The sequence below is a fragment of the Salmo salar genome, chromosome 20, assembly GCF_965601325.2.
Source record: "Salmo salar chromosome 20, fSalSal1, whole genome shotgun sequence".
Lineage (NCBI taxonomy): Eukaryota > Metazoa > Chordata > Actinopteri > Salmoniformes > Salmonidae > Salmo > Salmo salar.
Genome location: NC_138310.1, coordinates 25,076,326 through 25,102,972, shown reverse-complemented (window position 1 = coordinate 25,102,972; position 26,647 = coordinate 25,076,326). Strand labels below are relative to the sequence as shown.

Below are 26,647 nucleotides of genomic sequence, written 5' to 3'. Positions count from 1 at the left end.
CGTACATACTTTTCTCGATTCTTATACTGTGCAATAACAAGCCCCTCACCAAAATGTTATCAGCCAGCCAGCTAACGTTACATAACTAACTAGCCGGCTTCGGATGTTATAATAACATGTCGTGACTGGAGCGAGGAGTGATGTTTAGTGGAAATAGTAACTTAAAAAAATATATATATAGTGGCATCAGTAATTGCAAAAACTTGTAACTGGCTACAAAGAACTAACGTTAGCTAATTAATGTTACGAAGAACAGACTTGGTTGGCCTGACCATCCAAACATTTGAGTCATCATAATCTGAAGGAGAGAGACGCCACGCTAGCATCGTGGTCGTGTCCATCATGCGCAGTTAATTTTAATTTACATTATTTGCGTTAAGCTTAATATTGGTTGATTCTGATACTTCCCAAGTGGGACACACATTTCTACAACGAGTTAGCAAGTCGGAAATCTCCGAATTTCCTAGTGTCGACCAGCGCTTAGGCCTAACCTTGTGTTTTTGTTTACATCTCTTTCAGGTACATGTGATACTCAACTAAACAGTTGCAACTTTTGGATTCTTTCAATGCACAATATTCTCAAACCCTTTCAGGATCCTTAAAAAATGTTTGGTAGTAGTGGAATTTAAATTTGGAGTTAAACACAAATTCATTGTAGACCAACGCCCCACAATAAGTTTGAATGATAAGAAGCTAAATAAAACAACTGAACTGATAGACTGGAAGGCCCAGTTGCTATAACATATCTATAAAGCTGGGAGACAGCAGCAAGATGCTGTCCTCTACAGACATTGATTCACTGACCAGTGTGAGGAGGAGTCTCGTCCCTCAGACGTCTTAATGAAGGCACTGCTCTGGCTGAGAACTGAGACTGAGTCCTAAAAGACGGACAAGTGCGGCACTGTCGCTTCCTGCTGTTGGGTAACCTTTATAGTCTGGGTAGTAGGATCTCCCCATTGCCCCCTAAAGCCTCAAGATGGGTCCATTCTTAGACTTCAACCCCTTTGATAATCTGCTGTGCATTCTCTTGGGCATCTCCTTCACTGTGTGGTTCACCCTACTGCTCGTCTTCATCATCGTGCCTGCCATCTTTGGAGTGTCCTTTGGAATTCGCCGGCTCTACATGAAAACCTTACTGAAGATCTTTGAGGTGAGTGGGAACCACTTGACTGTTTGCAGGGGTTCACAGATGTTATCAGTTTGTGGTCAGATAAGACATCACATCAGACATTTGCACATGCATGATTAATTTGAATGATCAAGAATAGATGGTAGGCATATATGTCACACAACATTTATTACTGACGTAGACTTGAGAGGAGTGCATGGATTATACTCACTGTGTGCAGTGATGTGGCACTTTGACAGTGCGCCTGACCCAAACTGGGATTTAGCAATGGGAATTTAGTTTAGTGTAGGTCATGTGCACCTCCCCACCTTCAATCCCTCACCTCTGACATCAACTCATGAGTTCAGTTCAGGTCCATATTTACACTGCTTCATTTGCTTCACATGAAGTCACGACAAACACCTTTGTTGTCACAGAGAGGCTGAAGCAGGACATGTAATAAAAGATGGGTATAATGAGTGTGTAATAGCAATAGCACACAAGCATGAAGTTAGCACCACTCTAATCAGTGACTCAACAATATAATGGGTCACTGCCAAGAGAGTCATTACAAACTTTGCTGGCTGGTGACTATAAGTCAATTGTTAGTGGTACTCTTCACAACTCTGGCTTCACAGTGACCTTTTATCACTAGTACCCAGACAGCCGCGCATTCAGTGGTTGGTGGGTGGAGATTACATGATGGCCAGGGGCCCTGCCTCCCCCTCATTATGTAACTATGGAGAGACCAGAGAGAGCGGTACAGACCTGGGTACTAAAAGTCTTCATCTGGCTACATGTTTATGGTATGAACATGACTTTGTGGGATCTGTGCTTCTGACCCTACATTATCAACATTCACTTTCTTGTTTAGCCTGCTGATGGGATCAAGTGTCTCTCAATATTAATCAAAAGTTTCAATGGTTGTTGGAAGTTAGCCTAGCTGTCTGTTCACCTCTCACTAGTGAGATGAAACCAGAGAAGGTTATCTCACTCTGTCATCCTCTGCTTTATGTGCTGACAGTAAGCCTGTGAGCAGTTTCCAGTCAACCCCTTTGAGAGAAAGTTCTAGTGGCAGAAATATATGGGCTGGAGATATGAGAGGTTTCTCAGCTCGCAGTAGTGCCAAGCCTAGTTTACCAGCATTTTTATGAGAGAAGTAAGCTTACAGGCTGACCACACTGCTCGCGTCGCAAAATACATTTACGAATCTATGTTATTCAATTATTGCACCCACACTGCTCGCACGCGTCAACAAGCGTCTGCGTTGCCAAGGGCTAAAATTGAAGTCATTCTATTTCTGACGCAGATCGCGATTCAAGTCCTGCTTCTCCCATCTCCTCATTGGTTTAGCCTGGAGGGAAAGACGACTAGAAACGATTCGGTTGGCCGTTTTATGTGTGGCTTAATTGTCGGAGCGGAGGACCTTGTGCATTTCAGGTAAAATAACAACTCAATGTTTATATCCCAGGACAAATTAGCTAGCAATAGCAAGCTAGCTAAATGGGACAAATTAGCTAGCAAGTGCAAGCTAACTAGCTAAATTACTATAAATGTTTAATGCTTTTCGACCTGTCCCCAAATTAATGTCATTGGTTCCGAGTTTGTTTTGATATTTTAACCTGCGTTTCGTGATCGCATTTGGTGTAGGGGGACAAAATAAATGTATGCATGATGGCGCACGCGCGCAGCCGGTTTGGGTTCCGGGTAAAGATAGGTGATTGGTAGTATGACCGATTATTTTCCTTCTTGGTTTGTGCGAAGACAGATCTTGGTATTGCTTGGATGAGTCAAGTCTCCAACATGAAAATCACGTCCTTTGCTGCTGGTAACTTATGTCACGAATGTAACCCCATAACATTGATATGTATGAGCTGGGCTATGGGAATTGTCTTGCTATCTAGGGTATGAACCTGAACTTTCTCTTCATGGTTAGTACACCAGATCTCATGCAGAGAAGGTCAGTCTCACAAGGAACACCTGCTGGCTTTTATACAAGATTGGTGACAAAGCACTTTCTGTTCAACAATATTGCATCAACTGCAGTGTTAGAGAATGGGAAGGAGAGAAAGAACAAAGAGGACCCCGTAACTCCTACTGTCTAGGCTATGAAGTGAGTGTAGAGGTATCACACACCAACTCTTTTTTTTGGTTAGTATTATGTAATCCTGTGCCTCCACACCCCTTTGTCCTAAGCCATGTGCTGGCCTTGATTTGCACTGTTCCAGTTCAGACTCAACAGGATTGCTATGTTCGTCATCTACTAGCTTAAACCAAAGCAAACACATTTGTATCCCTATAAGCTGCACTTTAGTCTTATGATTCGCATGTCATGGTATTGTCATGTCAGTAAGTATTTTGTTGCGGCCAAACAACTGTAAAATCTCCCCTCGGTGAGCATTGTTATCCTTTCAAAAGGTGGGATGGTCAATTTCAGTTTCTAAAGAGAACTGTGTCCTTCGTCCTGTAGTGTTGTTGACATTGGCCTGGCACCGCTTAGTAGCAAAGATGCTTTGCCTCTTACTATGTTGTTGTGATCCTGTCCACAAGTGGTCAGTCTTGTAAATGTCCAGTTTTCCTGTCCTGTCAGAGGAATGTTGTGAAGTTGATCAGGTGAACCTTAACTGCTGTCAAGGCCTGTTGCCTAGTAAAGCCTTTTAGAATGTGAACACAGTCTATACATTTTTCTTTTTTAGCTAGGGGCCCTGAGCTACGTCTATTAGCCATTTGGCTCACATAACTGTATTGGAGTGTCATGTATGTGTAAGATAGATGCTTGAGCAGATTGGAATGTTCTGGCAGCAGAATTCTGCTGCTCTTCGCCCTGTCTCAACATCAGGATCCTATAAAGATGGGATGTGTTGTGTGAACTTGCACCCAGCTCAGTGCCTGAGGTTGGAGTAAAAGTTTGAGAACAGCCGATCCCCCTCCCACTTCCTCCTATCCTCCCTGCTCTGCCTGTTGTTGCTAAGGTATGGGCAACACTCCATTTCCAGCCTCATACTTTAGTGTTTGTTTAGGTGTGCAGATACAGTATGGACATCTGCACTTCATACAGCTTATGTGAGCATGTTCTTTTAGGCCTACATAAAACGGACAATTACTATGTGAATGCATTTAATAAATAAATAGAGAAAACAAATCATTCTAATGACTTCCATGGGGACAGACTCCCCTCATAATCGTTAGCTGCCCTGGAATAGTAACATCAAACTAATAGAAAAATACCTTATCAACCTAGTAGATTTAACTGCTTTATGTTATACTGTGTTTCAGTGTTGTGCAATATTGGCCTATTGGAAATGCACTTGTTGATAACATGTCTGTAATTTACTTCATGTCTTTATGAACTCAAGTGTTGTAGATAAAAGATAATGGACATATCAATGTAGGCCTATCTGTAATTGTATTATCTAACCTATCAAACTGCCACATAATTCCCGTAAGAAAGCGTGAAGCTGTTTTGGTCATTTTATGTGAAATAAAGTAAAAATGGAAAGTCTATTATTTAGAATTGTATTATTGTCTGAATGAGGTTGAGGCAGAATGTTTCTCTAGGAAGTAACGGGCTAACACTTGCAGGATCTTTTCTGGATCAAAAAGGGGCTTATGTGGGCATGGCAGGGGGTGTGGAAATTGTTGCTGTGTAAATGCTTTTTTCATTTTTTTTGGGCGGTGTAGAGAAATGTGTTAATTTCCTGCTATTCAAAACATTTCTCTATGGAGCTGAGACATTTAGCAATTTAAGGTAATTTCCTGCAATTGTACATGTTCTGTCATGGAGCTCAGAGAGAATGTTGCCGTTTTTAAAGCTAATTTCCTGAAATTCAAGGCATTTTTGCCTTGGGTAATGCTGTTCTTTTGCTCAAACTTAACAAAATCAATACTGCTGAATTCATTGTTTTTGGAATTTTAAATTCTCCCTGACTTTCTAGCTTTTATTTTAATTTTTCCAATATTATATACAGTACCAGTCAAAAGTTGACACACCTACTCATTCAAGGGTTTTTCTTTATTTTTACTATTTTCTACATTTGTATAATAATAGTGAAGACATCAAAACTATGAAATAACACACATGGAATCACCTAGTTTAACACTTTTTTTTTGTTGCTTACAAATCAAAATATTTGAGATTCTTCAAAGTGGCCACCCATTGCCTTGATGGCAGCTTTGTACACTCTTCACATTCTCTCAATCAGCTTCATGAGGTAGTCACCTGGAATGCATTTCAATTAACAGGTGTGCCTTGTTAATTTGGATTTTTTTTTCCCTTAACGCGTTTGAGCCAATCAGTTGTTTTGTGACAAAATAGGGTTGGTATACAGAAGAGAGCTCTATTTAGTAAAATACCAAGTCCATATTATGGCAAGAACAGCTCAAATAAGCAAAGAGAAACAACAGTCCATCATTACTTTAAGACATGAAGGTCAGTCAATCCAGAAAATGTCAAGAACTTTGACTGTTTCTTCAAGTGCAGTTGCAAAAACCATCAAGTACTATGATGAAACTGGCTCTCATGAGGACCACCTCAGGAAAGGAAGACCAAGAGTTACCGCTGCTGCAGAGGATAAGTTCATTAGTTACCAGCCTCAAATTGCAGCACAAATAAATGCTTCAGAGTTCAAGTAACAGACACATCTCAACATCAACTGTTCAGAGGAGACCGCATGAATCAGGCCTTCATGGTTGAATTGCTGCAAATAAACCACTACTACTAAAGGACACCAATAAGGGGAAGAGACTTGCTTGGGCCAGGAAACACGAACAATGGACCTTGGGCCTGACGTTTCCAAATTTGAGATTTTTGGTTCCAACAGCTGTGTTTTTGTGAGATGCAGAGTTCGTGAACGGTCCCAATATCATTTGTTTTTCAACAGGACAATGACCCAACACACCTCCAGGCTGTGTAAGGGCTATTTGACCAAGAAGGAGAGTGCTGCATCAGTTGACTTGGCCTCCACAATCACCTGACCTCATCCCAATTGAGAGGGTTTGGGATGAGTTGGACCTCAGAGTGAAGGAGAAGCAGCCAACAAGTGCTCAGCATTTGTGGGAACTCCCTCAAGACTGTTGGAAAAGCATTCCAGGTGAAGCTGGTTGAGAGAATGCAAGGAGTGTGCAAAGCTGTCAAGGCAAAAGATGACTACTTTGAAGAATCTCAAATATTTTGATTTGTTCAACACTTTTTGGGTTACTGCATGATTCCATATGTGTTGTTTCATAGTTTTGATGTCTTCACTATTATTCTACAATGTAAAAAATAAAGAAAGATCCTTGATTGAGTATGTGTCCAGACTTTTGACTGGTACTGTATATATTTTTAACTATAGTTTGGACTTAGACAACCCAAAAAAACACTTAGGTGACCCGCCGAAGGATTTCAATGACAGAAAAATCCCTGACCTGTCTACTTTTCTTGTAGTGGGCCACGCATAGAATTGAAAGAGGAGCCAAGGACAACAACCATCTCTTGTACAAGCCCTACTCGAATGGTGAGTGATAGGCTGTGTGTTTTGAGTGTGTTCTGTGTTGTTGAGTTTCTGGTTTATAGGTGTTAAACATTTCCCATGTCTCCCTGGGGCATTGCAGCCATCATTGCCAAGGAGCCCACCTCCCTGGAGGAGGAGATTAATGAGATCCGGCGCCGCGGCAGTAACCGGGACCTGGACTCCGCTTCTGAGTTTGAGATGTCTGACATCTTCTACTTCTGCCGGCGAGGAGTGGAGAGCATCATGGACGACGAGGTGACCAAGAGGTTTTCTGCTGAGGAGCTGGAGTCATGGAACCTGCTGACCCGTAGCAACTATAACTTCCAGCACATCAGCCTGAGGCTGACGGTCCTGTGGGGGCTGGGGGTGGTGATCCGCTACGGCTTCCTGCTGCCTCTCAGGTAAGACGGGGTCAAGGTTAGCTCAAGGGATCAGATGGGGCGCTGGTTGGTTCAATAATAGTACTCTCTGTTTTCTGACATGTGGAAATAAAGATGTTTGACAGGCTAACATCAGAAACACTTCTCCATGTTTCTTCCTGAGAACATATAAACAAACAAACATTTGGCCATAGGCAGGGCTCTAACTAATAAAAGTAAGGAACACAACATAGAACTTAAGAACACCAGAATTTTTATCGATTGAGCTATACAGTAACCTATATTGTATGGTGTTCACCCATAAAACGAATAATTCTTTCAAGGTTTATAAAAATGTCCATTCAATAGGTAATTGCGTCAGGAAAAACAATAGTCCAACCCCATGTGTCTATACAGTACATTCGGAAAGTATTCAGACCCCTTGATTTTTCCACATTTTGTTACGTTACAGCCTTATTCTAAAATGTATTGAATTGTTTTTTTTCCCCCTCATCAATCTACACACAATACCAAAAACACGTTTTTCAAAATTTTAGCAATGTATAAAAAATAAACAGCTTATTTACGTAAGTATTCAGACCCTTTGCTATTAGACTTGACATTTTGCTCAGGTGCATCCTGTTTCCATTGATCATCCTTGAGATGTTTCTACAACTTGATTTGGAGTCCACCTATGGTAAATTCAATTGATTGGACATGATTTGGAAAGTCACACACCTCTCTATATAAGGTCCCACAGTTGACAGTGCATGTCAAAGCAAAAACCAAACTATGAGATCCAAGAAATTATCCGTAGAGCTCCAAGACAGGATTATGTTGAGAAACAGATCTGGGGAAGGGTAGCAAAAACTTCCTGCAGCGTTGAAGGTCCCCACGAACAGTGGCCTCCATCATTCTTGAATGGAAGAAGTCTTGGTGGTTCCAAACTCTTCCTAGAGCAGGCTGCCCAGCCAAACTGAGCAATTGGGGGTCAGGGAGGTGACCAAGAACCCGATGGTCACTCTGACAAAGCTCCAGAGTTCCTCTGTGGAGATGGTTGTCCTTCTGGAAGGTTCTCCCATCTCTGCAGCGCTTCACCGATCAGGCCTTTATGGTAGAGTGGCTAGACGGAAGCCGCTCCTCAGTAAAAGGCACATGACAGCCCGCTTGGAGTTTGACAAAAGGCACCTAAAGGACTCTGACCATGAAAAACAAGATTCTCTGGTCTGACGAAACCAAGATTGAACTCTTTGGCCTGAATGCCAAGCATGATGTCTGGAGTAGAGTCATGCAGAGCAAGGGGAACAACTACTCCAAGTCTCAGAGCAAGTGAAGTTTGAAACGCTATAAGCGCGCACCCGCTAACTAGCTAGCCATTTCACATCGGTTACACCAGCCTAATCTTGGGAGTTAATAGGCTTGAAGTCATAAACAGCGCAATGCTTGAAGCACAGCGAAGAGCTGCTGGCAAAACGCATAAAAGGGCTGTTTGAATGAATGCTTACGAGCCTGCTGCTGCCTACCACGGCTCAGTCAGACTGCTCTATCAAATCATAGACTTAATTATAACAACACACAGAAATGTGAGCCTTTGGTCATTAATATGGTCGAATCTGGAAACTATCATCTCAAAAACAAAACGTTTTTCCTTTCAGTGAAATACGGAACCGTTCCGTATTTTATCTAACGGGTGGCATCCCTAAGTCTAAATATTCCTGTTACATTGCACAACCTTCAATGTTATGTCATAATTATGTAAAATTCTGGCAAATTAGTTCGCAACAAGCCAGGCTGCCAAAACTGTTGCATATACCCTGACTCTGCGTGCAATGAACGCAAGAGAAATGACACAATTTCACCTGGTTAATATTGCCTGCTAACCTGGATTTCTTTTAGCTAAATATGCAGGTTTAAAAATATATACTTCTGTGTATTGATTTTAACCTCTTGTCGTTCGCCTAGGATAGGGGGTGCTACAGCGATTATTTTTTTTGTATTATTATTATTATTTTTTTTAAACAATTCGTGCCCATTTTAAACGGCCTCCTACTCAAACTCAGAAGCTAGGATATGCATATAATTAATACTTGTGGATAAAAAACACCCTAAAGTTTCTAAAACTGTTTGAATGGTGTCTGTGTATAACAGAACTCATATGGCAGTCAATACCCCGAGACCGATCGGAACAGGAAGTGGAATTCTGAATTGCGGACTCAACTTCACCACTTTGCCTGTAATTCACACAGTAAGCAATGGTTCATTGAGCACTTCCTATTGCTTCCACTAGATGTCCCCAGTCTTTACAAAGTGATTTGAGCCTTCTACTGTGAAAACTGAATGAATGAGACGCAGTGGAACGTGGTCACACGGAGAGGGCCATCACCATTATGACGCCGGCGCCCCTGGCTACCCTCCCCTTTCGAAACGTTTTGAAACACAATGCAATTGTCCCCCTTGAATCTTATTGGAGCTCTGGTTGAAAAAGGCCCTAAAGATTTGTTATACAACATTTGAACGAACCTAAATTAAAAAAAAAAGTATTTTATTGAAAGAGTAGTCCCGCAGCCGACGGAAGTTTTGGAGCAGCCTTCAGAACGCGCTAACAAGAACAAGCTATTGGGACGTAAAGGATTAACTTTTTCGAACGAAAATACATTTGTTGTGGACCTGGGAATTCCTGGAAGTGCTTTCTGAGGAAGATAATCAAAGGTAAGGGATTATTGACAATAGTATACAAGACTAGATTTGATATGCGATTGTTCCAAGATGGCGCTGACCTGTATTGCTAGCCTATTTTTCTGAGTATCGCATCCCCTTTTATCGCAAAGTGTGATTACCCAGTAAAGTTATTTTTAAATCTGGCATTGCAGGTGCTTTCAAGAGATGCTAATCTATAAATCTTAGAATGACAATATTACATTTAAAAAATGTTTTCGAATAGTAATTTAGTAAATTCTAGCGCTGTTTCACCGGATGCATTTGAGGGAAAATAGTTAGTCAGCGTTACGCGCCGATGTAAAATGCTGTTTTTATTTATAAATATGAACTTTATCGAACAAAAGAATGCATGTATTGTGTAACATGATGTCCTAGGAGTGTCATCTGATGAAGATTGTCAAAGGTTAGTGCTGCATTTAGCTGTTTTTTGGTTATTTGTGATGCATGTGGTTGGTCGGAAAATGGCTATGTGGCTACTTTTACGATATACTCCTCTAACATAATCTAATGTTTTGCTTTTGCTGTAAAGCCTTTTTGAAATCGGACAACGTGGTTCGATTCAGGAGAGGTGTATCTATAAAACGACATAACATAGTCCTATATTTGAAAAAAATATATATAAAATTTCATTATGCTAATGGCGATAGGATTTTTCGCTGGATGCGGGACGGAGCCCGACCAGGGGTTAAGAAAGGCATTGATGTTTATGGTTAGGTACAGTCATGCAACGATTGTGCTTTTGTTAAATCATCCCCAGTTTGGCGAAGTCGGCTGTCTTTGTTAGGAAAAAATAATCTTCACACAGTTAGCAACGAGCCAGGCGGCCCAAACTGCTGCATATACCCTGACTCTGTTGCAAGAGAAGTGACACATTTTCCTTACTTAAAAGAAATTCATGTTAGCAGGCAATATTAACTAAATATGCAGGTTTAAAAATATGTACTTGTGTATTGATTTTAAGAAAGGCATTGATGTTTATGGTTAGGTACACGTTAGAGCAACGTGTACCTAAGCGATTATATGCAACGCAGGACAGGCTAGATAAACTAGTAATATCTTCAACCATGTGTAGTTTACTAGTGATTATGATTGATTGTTTTTTATAAGTTTAATGCTAGCTAGCAACTTACCTTGGCTTCTTACTGCATTCGCGTAACAGGCAGGCTCCTCGTGGAGTGCAATGTAAAGCAGGTGGTAAGAGCATTGGACTAGTTAATCGTAAGGTTGCAAGATTGAATCCCCGAGCTGACAAGGTAAAAATCTGTCGTTCTGCCCCTGAACAAGGCAGTTAACCCACCGTTCCTAGGCCGTCATTGAAAATAAGAATGTGTTTTTAACTGACTTGCCTAGTTAAATAAAGGTGTAAAAAAAAAATAAAAAAAATAAACGGCATCCAAAAATACCGATTTTCCGATTGTTATGAAAACTTGAAATCGGCCAATCCGATTAATCGGCCGACCTCTAGTCTGGAGGAAACCTTTCACCATCCCTACGACCATCCCTACGGTGAAGCATGGTGGTTGCAGCATCATGCTGTGGGGATTTTTTTCAGAGGCAGGAACTGGGAAACTACTCAGGATCAAGGGAAAGATGAACGGAGCAAAGTACAGAGATCCTTGATGAAAACCTGTTCCAGAGCACTGGGACCTCAGACTGGGGTGACGGTTCACCTTCCAACAGGAGAACAACCCTAAGCAAACAGCCAAGACAACGCTTGAGTGGCTTCAGGATAAGTCACTGAATGTCCTTAAGTGGTCCAGCCAGAGCCCGGACTTGAACCCGATCAAACCTCTCTGGAGAGACCTGAAAATAGCTGTGCAGCGACGCTCCCCTTCCAACCTGACAGAGCTTGAGAGGATCTGCAGAGAAGAATGGGAGAAACTCTCTAAATACAGGTGTGCCAAGCTTGTAGCATCATACCCAAGAAGATTCAAGGCTGTAATCGCTGCCAAAGGTGCTTCAACAAAGTACTGGGTAAAGGGTCTGAATACTTATGTAAATGTGATATTTCAGTCTTTTAAAGAAAAAATGTAAACATTTGCTAAAATTTCTAAAACCGTTTTTGCTTTGTTATTGAGGTTTTTTATTTATTTTTTATTTTAAAAAAATTTCATTTTAGAATAAGGCTGTAACCTAACAATGTGGAAAAAGTCAAGGAGTCCGAATACTTCCAAATGCACTGTATATGGTTCAAAAGTTAGACTATTTACTCTGAGAATTTAGCATTAACAACTCTGTGGCGCTGCTCCGTGACAACGGGACTGACTTTGAACATCAACTAGTGGCTGCTGGTTTGTGATTGACATGGGCTTTTTCTAAATTAAATCTGCGGAATGCAAAATAAGGACTAAATATATTTATTTACAAAGCTAACAGACTGAATTTCAATATCCACCCTCCGAAGACAGTGTTCCTGTTTTCATTGTGTATTTTTGATTCTTTCCGTTTAAATCGCGTTAGAAACTCTCAATGTAGATTGATCGCTAAGGATCTGGACATGAAAATGACAAGGGTATGAAGTTGATTTTGATTGGTCCAACCATTGGTAACGCATCCAAATGGTTTCACCTCCAAACGCTGGATAAACAGTAAATCATTCTCTGCAAATTTCTTTAATTGTGGCTGAGCTTTCGGTCAGTGGACCTTCATGAGAGCACCTCCCAAAGCCAAATATGGAAGAGATACAACCAAGAGCGACGGAAGTCTAAACTAGCAACGGTCAAAGCAATTTAAATTTCTTATTTCATCAACACTGTCAAGTACAAGTATATTAAAGTTACAATATTGTAGAGAACAATGATTTTAATTTCTTGATTTATAAAGACAGGGAAAAGAGAACTCTGTTTTGAGATTAATTTCATAGCATCTTCTGGAATTGCCCCTTTCTCTACATTCTAGAGAATTGAGTGAATGTACAGTACCAGTCAAAAGTTCTACATTGAAGAATCTCAAATATATTATTCTACAAAGTATCCACCCTCTGCCTTGACAACAGCTTTGCACACTCTTGGCATTCTCTCAACCAGCTTCATGAGGCAGTCACCTGGAATGCATTTCAATTAACAGGTGTGCGTTAAGTTAATTTGTCGAATTTCTTTCCTTAATGTGTTTGAGCCAATCAGTTGTGTTGTGACAAGGTAGGGGTGGTATACAGAAGATAGCCCTATTTGGTAAAAGACCAAGTCCAGATTATAGCAAGAACAACTCAAATAAGCAAAGAGAAACGACAGTCCGTTACTTTAAGACATGCAGAAAATTTCAAGGACTTTGAACGTTTCTTCAAATCCAGTCACAAAAACCATCAAGCACCATGATGGCTCTCGGGAGTAGGGATGGGTATCCTTAAGATTTTAACTGTATTACTACTCTTACCGATACTGCTATCGATCCGGTACTTTAACGGTGTTTTATCGTTTATTTTTTAAAATGTACAGAAAGAAATTAAACAAATTAAGAACAGAATTAACAGTTTATTTTACATTTCAGAAAATGAAGCAATTTACAGCAAAAGAAACAGTAATGTTGTGAACAAATCACTATTAAAGACTCATGTTGTGATGATGGAAATATAAAACAAATGAAACTATTTTCCTGCTAAATAAAATACAGTGGTGTAGAGCAACACGGGTGGGGCATTCAGGTAGGCTGCAAAAGGACTAATAGTTCTTAGCAGTTCTTCTGCCAGAGAAGGCAAATATGTTGGTCTTTCTCCAGAAGTCGGGCCCTCTCCTGGCTTATTGTGTTCCCTGCAGTTGAAAATACCCTCTCGCTAGGGGTGGAGGAGGCGTGAGCACAGAGGTAGCTTGTTGCAGTCTTTGAGGGGGGGCAGAGTAGCTCTCTTTTCCCACCACCACATCACAGGATCTTCAGCCATGGGGATGGGAGGCAGGCCTTTGTAGAGCTCGACCTCTAGGTCAACACGCTTGCTGAGGGTGAGGGACGAGGAGTCCTGTTGGATCGTCAACCTCAACTCCCTGTCCTCTTCTGAGAACAGCTCCTCCAAGGCACTCCTTGTTTTGTACAATGGAGGGACTGTCTCCTCCATTTCCTCTCCTTCAGACTCCTCCTGTTGCTGGTGCTCTGTCTGTCTGTCTGCTCCGGCTCCTCTGACAGCCCTGGTGTTGCTCTTGTCACATTGGCCTCAACAGTTGCCTTCCGCAGCCTGTCCCAGGTGGCGTCACTCACCGGCCTCCCTTTAAATCTGGGGTCCATTGCTGTGGCCTCATGCAGGAAGGCTTGAATATCCTCATCCTGATAGTGCTCGGAGAGGTTCTCCCACACCTTCTCTTTGATGGTTGCCACAAACCTATCTTCATGTTCACAGTGAAGTGCTCTTCCAGTTTTTGGAGGATGGGTATGATCTGTCCATGTGGCATTCTTTTCACATGAGACACACAGTGTGGATGTATAGAGGATTCCCATGAGCTGGACAAACTCCTCAGCCTTATGGAAGTCCTCCTCCTTCAGGTTGTCCTTGGTCATTGCTTTTCGCAGTCGTGGGTACAAGGCTGCTGCTTGAATTGCTGGATACTGCTCCATGAATCTCTCTCGTTAGATGGTGCGAGTTCCATCTGGTCTTGACATCAAGGATGAGGAAGTGTTGCGGAAGGCCTGAAACAACAACAACAAACATTTAATTACCGCACACTTGAATATTGAATTAAATTGTTAAATGTGGGAATTTCAAAATAATACTTGAATAGATTGAACTGGCTTCTTACCAATGAGCTGCTGCTTTTCCTTCAATACTGTTTTGGACATCGAGGATCTCTTGAACCACATGACCACTGCTCTGATTTGGGCTGCCCGTTTATCAATGGAAGTCATTTTGTAGATTTTCTGTGCTGCCAGATTCAATGTGTGTGCAAAGCATCCCATTTTTAGGATGTGTAGCCTCTTGATAACAACATTCATATTGCCAGCATTATCAACAGTCACAGCTACAATCTTGCTCGGCTCCATCTCAAACTCTTCCAGAATGTCTGAGATCTCCTCTGCCACTACTTCGCCAGTTAGCGATTTGTACACTGCCCTGGTGTGGAGGACCTTCTGTTTTACACTGCCCTGGTGTGGAGGACCTTCTGTTTTACACTGCTCTGGTGTGGAGGACCTTCTGTTTTACACTGCCCTGGTGTGGAGGACCTTCTGTTTTACACTGCCCTGGTGTGGAGGACCTTCTGTTTTACACTGCTCTGGTGTGGAGGACCTTCTGTTTTACACTGCCCTGGTGTGGAGGACCTTCTGTTTTACACTGCTCCTGGTGTGGAGGACCTTCTGTTTTACACTGCCCTGGTGTGGAGGACCTTCTGTTTTACACTGCTCTGGTGTGGAGGACCTTCTGTTTTACACTGCCCTGGTGTGGAGGACCTTCTGTTTTACAGCTGCCCTGGCTTAGGTAGTGCACTGTAACAGTGAGATAGTGGTCCTGACAGAGGCTGGTGCTGCCGTCTGACGTGATAGCCAGCTTTGGCACGTCCTTCAGCTCAGTGATCACATTGGCCTTTTCTACACCATACCAGGTAGGAATGAATGTGTCACTGAGGTAACTCCAGGAGGGACGGGTATATTTGTGGTTGAGTGCCTTGCTCATCTCCCTACAGTGTAAAAAAAAAAAAAGAGTTCATGTGTTGAATTATAATTTTTGTGTTACTGTGATGGGATTAACATGCAACCCTTTTATTGTACAATATCCTACAAATTTATACAAGTCAGTATATACTGACAGACTGTTACCTAAAGCCCTTGGACTCCACTGTTGCAAAGGGGTGTAGGCCTTTCACTATGAACTTGGTCATACTCCCACTAGCTGCCAGTGTGAAGGGGCTTTGGGCTTGTCTTTTGGCTTGGACCAGCTGTATTAGAGGGTTAGTTCATTGTAGCTGCAACTTGACCCAAAAAGTTTCAATCTTTTAAATGGGTGATTTGAATTTATGAACGCACCCATAGCTAAACAATGAGCTGCCTAATGTTTACTTTTGATCATGAACCCATGTTAGCATAATTTAGTTGTGTGGGCTCTAGGCTGCTAGCATACATACCTAACGTAGATTGGACAACGAGAGATGAACTACGAGCTAGGCAGTCAAACTGCATTTCTCTGCCTGTACATGATGCACTTTCGATAGATGTTTGGACAGATTTCTCGTGTTTCCAAGCAAAAGTCTTGTTACACTTGTGGCAACGAGCATTGTCAGCATCGACTCTGAAATGTAACCACACTTTTGAATGTTTAGTTCTCTCAGCCATCGTCACTAATTAAGAGCAGGGTCTTTCTTGTGTGTGTTGTAGCGTGTGAGAGACACGGCCTCTGCGAGAGAGATCTCTTCTGGATTGGGAATAGCGAAAATTCATCATAGACAAATGTCTTTTTGCAAATTAGAAACGGTTAGTGAGAATGTGCAAGATAACGTTTATGTGGCAATAATAAATAGGAAATGTATTTTCTTTATTTCTCCAGTATCGAATGCAGAACCGATAACGTCGGAGCTTATCGATACTACAGTCTTTCATAATTTAGCCCCAGGCCCATTTAATACAGGGTTTCACATCTCAACATCAACTGTTCAGAGGAGACCGCATGAATCAGGCCTTCATGGTTGAATTGCTGCAAAGAAACCACTATTACTAAAGGACACCAATAAGAAGAAGAGTCTTGCTTGGGCCAAGAAACACGAGCAATGGACGTTAGACCGGTGCAGATCCGTCCTTTGGTCTGATGAGTCCAAATTGGAGATTTTTGGTTCCAACCGCTGTGTCTTTGTGAGACGCAGGTGATTTCCGCATGTGTGGTTCCCACCGTGAAGCATGGAGTGGTGTGATTGTGTGCTTTGCTGGTGACACTGTCAGTGATTTTATTTAGAATTCAAGGCACACTTAACCAGCATGGCTACCACGGCATTCTGCAGGGATACGCCATCCTAATCTGGTTTGGGATTATCATTTGTTTTTCAACAGGACAATGACCCAAAAACACACCTCCAGGCTGTGCAAGGGCTATTTGACCAAGAAAAGCGTGATGGAGTGCTGCATCAGGTGACCTGGCCTGCACAAACTTCCGGCCTCAACCCAATTGAGATGGTTTGGGATGAGTTGGACCGCAGAGTGAAGGAAAAACAGCCAACAAGTGCCCAGCATATGTGGGAACTCCTTCAAGACTGTTGGAGAAGCATTCCAAGTGACTACCTCATGAAGCTGGTTGAGAGAATGCCAAGAGTGTGCAAAGCTGTCATCAAGGCAAAGGGTGGCTACTTTGACGAATCCAAAATATTTGTTAAACACATTTTTGGTTGCAACAGGATAAAATGCGCTATTTCATTGTTTATGTTTTCACAATTCTACAATGTTGAAAATAGTATAAAACAAAATGTAAAGAAAAACCCTTGCATGAGTAGGTGTGTCAACTTTTGACTGGTACTGTGTATATATTGGGCCTATATGTATTCTAGCTACTACTGAAGCACATGTTCCCTGGAAACGAATATGTAACCCTGTAAATACATTTGTTTTATTATAGAAAGCTAAAATGATGACGCAAATACCTACCATTGAAATTAGACATTTCTGGAATATTGGGTTTCTATATTTTCCTATTGAGATGTATTACATAGAAAATTGTACACTGTCGTCGTCATTTCACAATCCAAGTTTGTATCGACAGGTAACCTATTGAATATAATTTGATGCATCCTCGAAATGCCATGTCTGCCTATGCCTACACATATTTGCTCAAATAAAATATTATATTTCTATTACCCTCAACAACCAAATTGGGCCCTAATTTCAGATTTGATCATCACTGTCAATCGTGAATGATAATTCTTCACGTTTTATGAGTGAAATGTCCAAGCTGCATCTGTATGCCAACAATTTGATCCAAATCAGTTTCATGGGAATATGCATTTAGATCTTCTGGAATGATGTACAATAAGTAACCAGATGTTAACAGCTACAGCCTACCTGTATTGTTTCAATCCTAACAAATCATAAACCTTGGTTTAACCCAGATTGAGTCTATTAATCTTGTTTTTTTTACGTAGTTTTAAATTAATCCTAATTAAATCCTTCCTCTAATCTAAATGTAGTTTTCACTTTAATCCTAGATTAATTTTAAACCTGTTGCTCAATGAATTAAAAAAAAATATATATATATATATATATATATATACATTTAGAGATTAATTCTGAACTGCCACTCGAGGTGGTTTAACTGATAATGGAAGCATATCTACTGTGGAGCGACCAAATCGAGTTCCTCAGAGAATAATTACAGACCGGTTGAATCCTGTTTAGTTTTATGATAACTCGTTATTAGTAGGCTATTTACGTGCCCATTTTGTGCAACAATTGAATTGGAGTTTATGATATGCCCAGCCTTGGTACAAATGATGTAATGCAACATGCTATAACGGCCTGATAATGCTACTTCACTACAATGTTAACATTTGTTTAAATGTGCATTATAGGCATTGATATTTACCAGTTATTTATGCTTACTAAATATTTGAAGGTCTAGTTCTCCGTCGTCATCATAGGGGTTATGGAGAGAGGCAAACTGCTGGGGATTCATCTCGCATATCTTCTGGGTGATGGGATCAATTCCCCGCTTTCATCCGATTTTGTGTCCCTCTTCGCTTTTAATCTGTGTCGATCCATTACATTTGTCGCATAAAATGCCCCAGGTGTCTTCCTTCTTTTTGACAGTCGTGTTGTCTGTCTGTCTTGTCCTCAGTATGTTAATAAATTCCTCCATCAGCTCTGACAATATTTTTTTTCATAAGCGGAGAAATGTGAACTTCTTTGACATGCCATAATCAGGTGGCTAGCGGATGAATGATAAATGGCTAAATAACGTTAACTAATGACAATAATAAATAATATTTTATGCTAGCTAGTTTGGTTTATAAACTAGCTAGCTACAGTAGCTAACAAATTTGTTTTCTGTATAGTACTGGCAAATAACGGATTTAATTTCAAATCAGCCAACCCATGAGAACCTTTTCATGATGGATTTGCAGTAGTTCTAACATTAAAATAATGTATCAAAAAACAGCAACTTTGTGGCATCATTTGTCAAGTAGGCTAGTTACTTCGTTTCAACTCACGAAATACCTCATTGGTGTAGCATGACACTAATCATAAATTTAATGATCCAGATTTAAAATTAAGTGGTGCAACACATCTCTGATTTAATTTATAAACCTAGATTTACGAAACCAAGATTAGCTCTAATCCTAAATTAATTTAAACCATGTTGGTGCAACCCAATTTAGCTTAGTGGCGAGTGCGCTGTTGAGTTATGTCCGTATGAGAAGGAAAAACATGACTATTCAGCACAATCATCCTAAAATCTCAGAAGAAAGGTGTTTTTTGTTCTAACAGTAATGTTATGCTGTTATATTAACCTCTCTGGGCTAGGCGGGATGAAATCGTCCCACCTACGCAACAGCCAGTGCAATCCGGTGGCGCGATTTTCAAATACCTTAGAAATGCTATTACTTCAATTTCTCAAACATATGACTATTTTACACCATTTTAAAGACAAGACTCTCCTTAATCTAACCACACTGTCCGATTTCAAAAAGGCTTTACAACAAAAGCAAAACATTAGATTGTCAGCAGAGTACCCAGCCAGAAATAATCAGACACCCATTTTTCAAGCTAGCATATAATGTCACAAAAACACAGACAGCTAAATGCAGCACTAACCTTTGATGATCTTCATCAGATGACACACCTAGGACATTATGTTATACAATACATGCATGTTTTGTTCAATCAAGTTCATATTTATATCAAAAACCAGCTTTTTACATTAGCATGTGACGTTCAGAACTAGCATACCCCCCGCAAACCTCCGGTGAATTTACTAAATTACTCACGATAAACGTTCACAAAAAAACATAATTATTTTAAGAATTATAGATACAGAACTCCTTTGTGTAATCGAGGTGTCCGATTTTAAAATAGCTTTTCGGTGAAAGCACATTTTGCAATATTCTGAGTAGATCGGCTAGCCATTTAGACACCCACCAAGTTTAGCCCTGACCAAACTCCGATTTACTATTACAAAAGTTTGATTACCTTTGATGTTCTTCGTCAGAATGCACCCCCAGGACTGCTACTTCAATAACAAATGTTGGTTTGGTCCATCGTTATATCCAAATAGCGGCGTTTTGTTCGTGCGTTCAAGACACTATCCGAAGTGTAAATAAGGGTCACGAGCATGGCGCAATTCGTGACAAAAAAATTCTAAATATTCCATTACCGTACTTCGAAGCATGTCAACCGCTGTTTAAAATCCATTTTTATGCCATTTTTCTCGTAAAAAAGCGATAATATTCCGACCGGGAATCTGCGTTTAGGTAAACAGAGGAAAGAAAACAAAGCATTCGGTCGACGCGGGCACGCGCCTGAGTCTCACAGTACTGTAACCAGCCACTACCCAAACGCGCTACTTTTTTTCAACCAGAGCCTGCAAAGCCACGATTCAGCTTTTTGCCGCCTTCTGAGAGCCCATGGGAGCCGTAGGAAGTGTCACATAACAGCAGAGATCCTTTGTAATGGATAGAGATAATCAAGAAGGGGAAGAAATTGTCAGACAGGCCACTTCCTGCATGGAATCTTCTCAGGTTTTGGCCTGCCATATGAGTTCTGTTATACTCACAGACACCATTCAAACAGTTTTAGAAACTTTAGGGTGTTTTCTATCCAAAGCCAATAATTATATGCATATTCTAGTTACTGGGCAGGAGTAGTAACCAGATTAAATCGGGTACGTTTTTTATCCAGCCGTGTCAATACTGCCCCCTAGTCCTAACAGGTTAAGTATGTTTAGGCCTATGTAGAATACTAATTAGTCATTGTTATCTTGCGAGACTGATTCACCTTTGATGTAAACTTTTTAGTATACAAGCACCATTCTGAGAAGTGGAGGAGAGTCGCTCCGGTCCATTCCGTCGTGCTTCTGCAACATTACACCTATCTTTTGAATAATGTGGATAAAGAGTTAATTGTCTAACAGAACACCTGAGGGTGTTCTTTAATGGAAGCCTCTCAAATATAATCCAGTTAGAATCAGGAATTCCCCAGGGTAGCTGTTTAGGCCCCTTGCTTTTTTCAATTTTTACTAGTGACATGCAACTGACTTCGAGTAAAGCCAGAGTGTCTATGTATGCGGATGACTCAACACTACACGTCTGCTACTACAGTGGCTGAAATGACTGCAACACTCAACAAAAAGCTGCAGTTAGTTTCAGAGTGGGTGGCAAGGATTAAGTTAGCCCTAAATATTTCTAAAACTACCAGCATTGTATTTGGAACAAAACACTCACTAAACCCTAAATCTTGTAATAAATAATGTGGAAATTGAGCAAGTTGAGATGACTAAACTGCTTGGAGTAACCCTAGCTTGTAAACTGTCATGGTCAAAACATATTGATGCAGTAGTAGCTAAGATGGGGAGAAGTCTGTCTATAATAAAGCGATGCTCTGCCTTAACAACACTATCAACAAGGCAGGTCCTACAGGCCCTAGTTTTATTCCATCTTGACTACTGTTAAGTCATATGGTCAGGTGCCACAAAAAAGGACTTAGGAAAATTACAATTGGCTCAGAACAGGGCAGCATGGCTGGCCCTTGGATGTACACAGAGAGCTAATATTAATAATATGCATGTCAATCTCTCCTGGCTGAAAGTGGAGGAGAGATTGACCTCATCACTATTTTTATTTATGAGAGGTATTGAGATGTTGAATGCACCAAGCTGTCTAAACTACTGGCACACAGCTCGGACACCCATGTATACTAGAGGTCGAACGATTTAGTTTTCAAGTTTTCATAATCGCTAATCAGCATTTTTGGACGCCGATTTATGGCAGATTACATTGCAATCCACAAGGAGACTGTGTGGCAGGCTGACCACCTGTTATGTGAGTGCAGCAAGGAGCCAAGGTAAGTTGCTAGCTAGCATTAAAATTCTTAAAACAATCAATCTTAACAAGTGATTATGGTAACTACACATGGTTGACAATATTAGTAGTTTAACTAGCTTGTCCTGCGTAGCGTTTATTCAATGTGGTGCCTGTTAATTTATCATTGAACCACAGCCTACTAAGCCAAACGGGTGATGATTTAACAAGCGCATTTGCGAAAAAAGCATCATCGTTGCACCAATGTACCTAACCATAAACATCAAGCATTTCTTAAAATCAATACACAAGTATATATTTTTTAAACCTGCATATTTATTTCAAGTAAATTCGTGTTAGCAGGCAATATTAACTAGGGAAATTGTGTCACTTCTCTCTTCCAGTGCAAGCAGAGTCAGGGTATATGCAGCAGTTTGGGCCGCCTGGCTCGTTGCGAACTGTGTGAAGACCATTTCTTCCTAACAAAGACCGTAATTAATTTGCCAGAAATTTACCTAATTATGACAACATTAAAGGTTGTGCAATGGAACAGCAATATTTAGACTTAGGGTTGCCACCCGTTCGATAATATACGGAACGGTTCCATATTTCACTGAAAGAATAAACATTTTGTTTTCGAAATGATAGTTTCCGGATTTGACCATATTAATGACCTAAGGCTCGTATTTCTGTGTGTTATCATAATTAAGTCTATGATTTGAGAGAGCAGTCTGACTGAGCGGTGGTAGGCAGCAGCAGGCTCATAAGCATTCATTCAAACAGCACTTTCCTGCATTTGCCTGCAGCTCTTTGCTGTGCTTCAAGTATTGCGCTGTTTATGACTTCACGCCTATCAACTCCTGAGATTAGGCTGGCAATACTATAGTGCCTATAAGAACATCCATTTGTCAAAGGTATATGAAATACAAATGGTATAGAGAGAAATAGTCCTATAATAACTACAACCTAAAACTTCTTAACTGGGAATATTAAACCACCAGCTATCATATGTTCTGAGGAAGGAACTTAAACGTTAGCTTTTTTACATGGCACATATTGCACTTTTACTTTCTTCTCCAACACTGTTTTTGCATTATTTAAACTAAATTGAGCATGTTTCATTATTTGAGACTAAATAGATTTTATTTATGTATTATATTAAGTTAAAATTAGTGTTCATTCAGTATTGTTGTAATTGTCATTATTACATACATGCATACGTACATACATGCATACATACAGTTGAAGTCGGAAGTTTACATACACCTAGGTTGGAGTCATTAAAACTTGTTTTTCAACCACTGCACAAATTTCTTGTTAACAAACTAGTTTTTGCAAGTTGGTTAGGTTACTTTGTATGACAAGTAATTTTCCCAACAATTGTTTACACAGATTATTTCACTTATAATTCACTGTATCACAATTCCAGTGGGTCAGAAGTTGACATACACCTTCAAACTCAGTGCCTCTTTGCTTGACATCATGGGAAAATCAAAATAAATCAGAAAACAATTGTAGACCTCCACAAGTCCGGTTCATCCTTGGGAGCAATTTACAAACGCCTGAAGGTACCACGTTCATCTGTACAAACAATAGTACGCAAGTATAAACACCATGGGACCATGCAGCCATCACACTGCTCAGGAAGGAGACTTGTTCTGTCTCGTAGAGATGAATGTACTGTGGAGCGAAAAGTGCAAATCAATCCCAGAACAGCAAAGGACCTTGTGAAGATGCTGGAGGAAACGGGTACAAAGGTATCTATATCCGCAGTAAAACGAGTCCTATATCGACATAACCTGAAAGGCCGCTCAGCAAGAAAGAAGCCACTGCTCCAAAACTGCCATAAAAAAGCCAGACTACGGTTTGGGACTGTGCATGGGGACAAAGACCGTATTTTTTTGGAGAAGTGTCCTCTGGTCTGATGAAACAAAAATAGAACTGTTTGGCCATAATGACCATCGTTATGTTTGGAGGGAAAAGGGGAGGCTTGCAAGCTGAAGAACACCATCCGAACCGTGAAGCATGGGGGTGGCAGCATCATGTTGTGGGGGTGCTTTGCTGCAGGAGGGACTGGTGCACTTCTAAAATAGATGGCATCATGAGGGAGGACAATTATGTGGATATATTGAAGCAACATCTCAAGACATCAGTCAGGAAGTTAAAGCTTGGTCGCAAATGGGTCTTCCAAATGGACAATGACCCCAAGCATACTTCCAAAGTTGTGGCAAAATGGCTTAAGGACAACAAAGTCAAGGTATTGGAGTGGCCAATACAAAGCCCTGACCTCAATCCTATACAAAATGTGTGGGCTGAACTGAAAAATCCTGTGCGAGCAAGGAGGCCTACAAACCTGACTCAGTTACACCAGCGCTGTCAGGAGGAATGGGCCAAAATTCACCAAACTTATTGTGGAAGGCTACCCAAAAAGTTTGTCCTGAGTTTTACACAATTTTTAAAAGCAATGCTACCAAATACCAATTGAGTATATGTAAACTTCTGACCCACCTGGGAATGTGATGAGAAATAAAAGCTGAAATAAATAATCCTCTACTATTATTCTGACATTTCACATTCTTAAAATAAAGTGGTGATCCTAACTGACCTAAGACAGGAAATCTTTATTTGGATTACATGTCAGGAATTGTGAAACTGAGTTTAAATGTATTTGGCTAAGGTGTACATAAACTTCTGACTTCTACTGTAGTTAATTTAAGAACACTAGTGGTGAGTTCAGATTGTAAAGTCATTTATTCTTAGCTGGGCAAGTAGGACCCTCCCCAATCAGACTTGAATTTACCTTTTCACACGTACCAACAAACGGGTGTGATCATTCTACAGTGGTCCCTGCAGCGTCTGTTCAAACCGGTGTGATTAGAACACTTATTTAGAACGTTCAGTTTCGATTGACGCAGCAGTCAGCGTTTTTGAACTAACCATACTGGTTTTTCAAACATTTTGCACAAACACAGTTCTTATAAAGTTATCTCCTTATTTTTGGATGTCTTGTTCAGACATTCACAGAAGTAGTAACAGTATACACAATCATCCAAACCAAAAAATGTAGGCTACATTAATCCTAGCGGTAACTGAGGAAAGATTGACATAACACAAGCGGTCATATTTAGAGAACTCTCGGCTGACAGAAACCCCAATATATAAATGATCTAATAGCAATTACTGTTTATAATTCATCACATCATGGGTGAGCAACATTGATCGAAGTAATTGAGTAAAATACTATAGAAATTGAAAGTAATCCAACAATGGGTGATAAGATGAGTTTGGTCAGTTTGCAGTATGCTTGTTGAAGGGGGTGTGTCGTCTACAATTATTCATTCCATAAGTTTATCAGATAGGTGAGTGAACAATTCCTTCACCTTTATAACATCTTTGGTCTGAGACGTTTATGTGACACACAGAATGCATTGTATAATGTCAACAAACATGGCGCCACACATAGCTGGCAAATAGCTTAGCATTAGCTCATTATAATCAGTACAAGCTTCACAAAAGTATTTTACACACATCATAGGTGTTCATTACAATCTCTGCTATAATCGAAATGCATTGTCACCAGTACTTTAAAACGTGAATAAAACTAAATACATTATGCCCCATACATAAACTCTCAGCAAAAAAAAGAAACGTCTCTTTTTCAGGACCCTGTCTTTCAAAGATCATTCGTAAAAATCCAAATAACTTCACAGATCTTCATTGTAAAGGGTTTAAACACTGTTTCCCATGCTTATTCAATGAACTATAAACAATTGATGAACATGCACCTGTGGAACGGTCGTTAAGACACTAACAGCTTACAGACGGTAGGCAATTAAGGTCACAGTTATGAAAACTTAGGACACTAAAGAGGCCTTTCTACTGACTCTGAACAACACCAAAAGAAAGATGCCCAGGGTCCCTATTCATCTGCGTGAACATGCCTTAGGCATGCTGCAAGGAGGCATGAGGACTGCAGATGTGGCCAGGGCAATAAATTGCAATCTCCGTACTGTGAGACGCCTAAGACAGCGCTACAGGGAGACAGGACGGACAGCTGATCGTCCTCGCAGTGGCAGACCACGTGTAACAACACCTGCACAGGATCGGTACATCCGAACATCACACCTGCGGAACAGGTACAGGATGGCAACAACAACTGCCCGAGTTACACCAGGAAAGCAAAATCCCTTCATCAGTGCTCAGACTGTCCGCAATAGGCTGGACTGAGGGCTTGTAGGCCTGTTGTAAGGCAGGTCCTCACCAGACATCACCTGCAACAATGTCGCCTATGGGCACAAACCCACCGTCGCTGGACCAGACAGGACTGGCAAAAGTGCTCTTCACTGACGAGTTACGGTTTTGTCTCACCAGGGGTGATGGTCAGATTCGCATTTATCGTCGAAGGAATGCACGTTACACCGAGGCCTGTACTCTGGAGCGGGATTGATTTGGAGGTGGAGGGTCCGTCATGGTCTAGGGCGGTGTGTCACAGCAGCATCGGACTGAACTTGTTGTCATTGCAGGCAATCTCAACGATGTGCGTTTACAGGGAAGACATCCTAATCCCTCGTGGTACCCTTCCTGCAAGCTCATCCTGACATGACCCTCCAGCATGACAATACCACCAGCCATACTGCTCGTTCTGTGCGTGATTTCCTGCAAGACAGGAATGTCAGTGTTCTGCCATGGCCAGCAAAGAGCCCAGATCTCAATCCCATTGAGCACTGGATTGGAGGTCTAGGGCCATTCCCCACAGAAATGTCCAGTAACTTGCAGGTGCCTTGGTGGAAGAGTGGGGTAACATCTTACAGCAAGAACTGGCAAAATTGGTGTGGACCATAAGGAGAAGGTGCACTGCAGTCAGTACTTAATGCAGTTGGTGGCCACACCAGATAATGATGGTTACTTTTGTTAGTTCTTCTGTTAGTCACATGTCTGTGAAACTTGTTCAGTTTGTCTCAGTTGTTGAATCTTGTGTTCATACAAATATTTACACTTGTTAAGTTTGCTGAAAATAAACTCAGTTGACAGTGAGAGAACGTTTATTTTTTTTGCTGAGTTTAC

At 40.9% G+C, this 26,647-nt stretch overlaps 1 protein-coding gene across 4 annotated transcripts in view; it reads left to right on the top strand.

The window, feature by feature from the left end:
• plcf (1-acyl-sn-glycerol-3-phosphate acyltransferase zeta) overlaps positions 1 to 26,647 on the top strand; it is a 46,085-nt gene that overhangs the window by 949 nt on the left and 18,489 nt on the right. For 3 of the 4 annotated variants that reach the window (XM_014160041.2, NM_001140176.1, XM_014160042.3), the window contains 3 exon segments: positions 520 to 1,150; positions 6,534 to 6,603; positions 6,701 to 7,001. In XM_014160041.2, coding sequence (XP_014015516.1) covers positions 977 to 1,150; positions 6,534 to 6,603; positions 6,701 to 7,001 — 545 coding nt within the window. In that variant the 5' untranslated portion in view covers positions 520 to 976. 4 annotated transcript variants of the gene reach the window in all.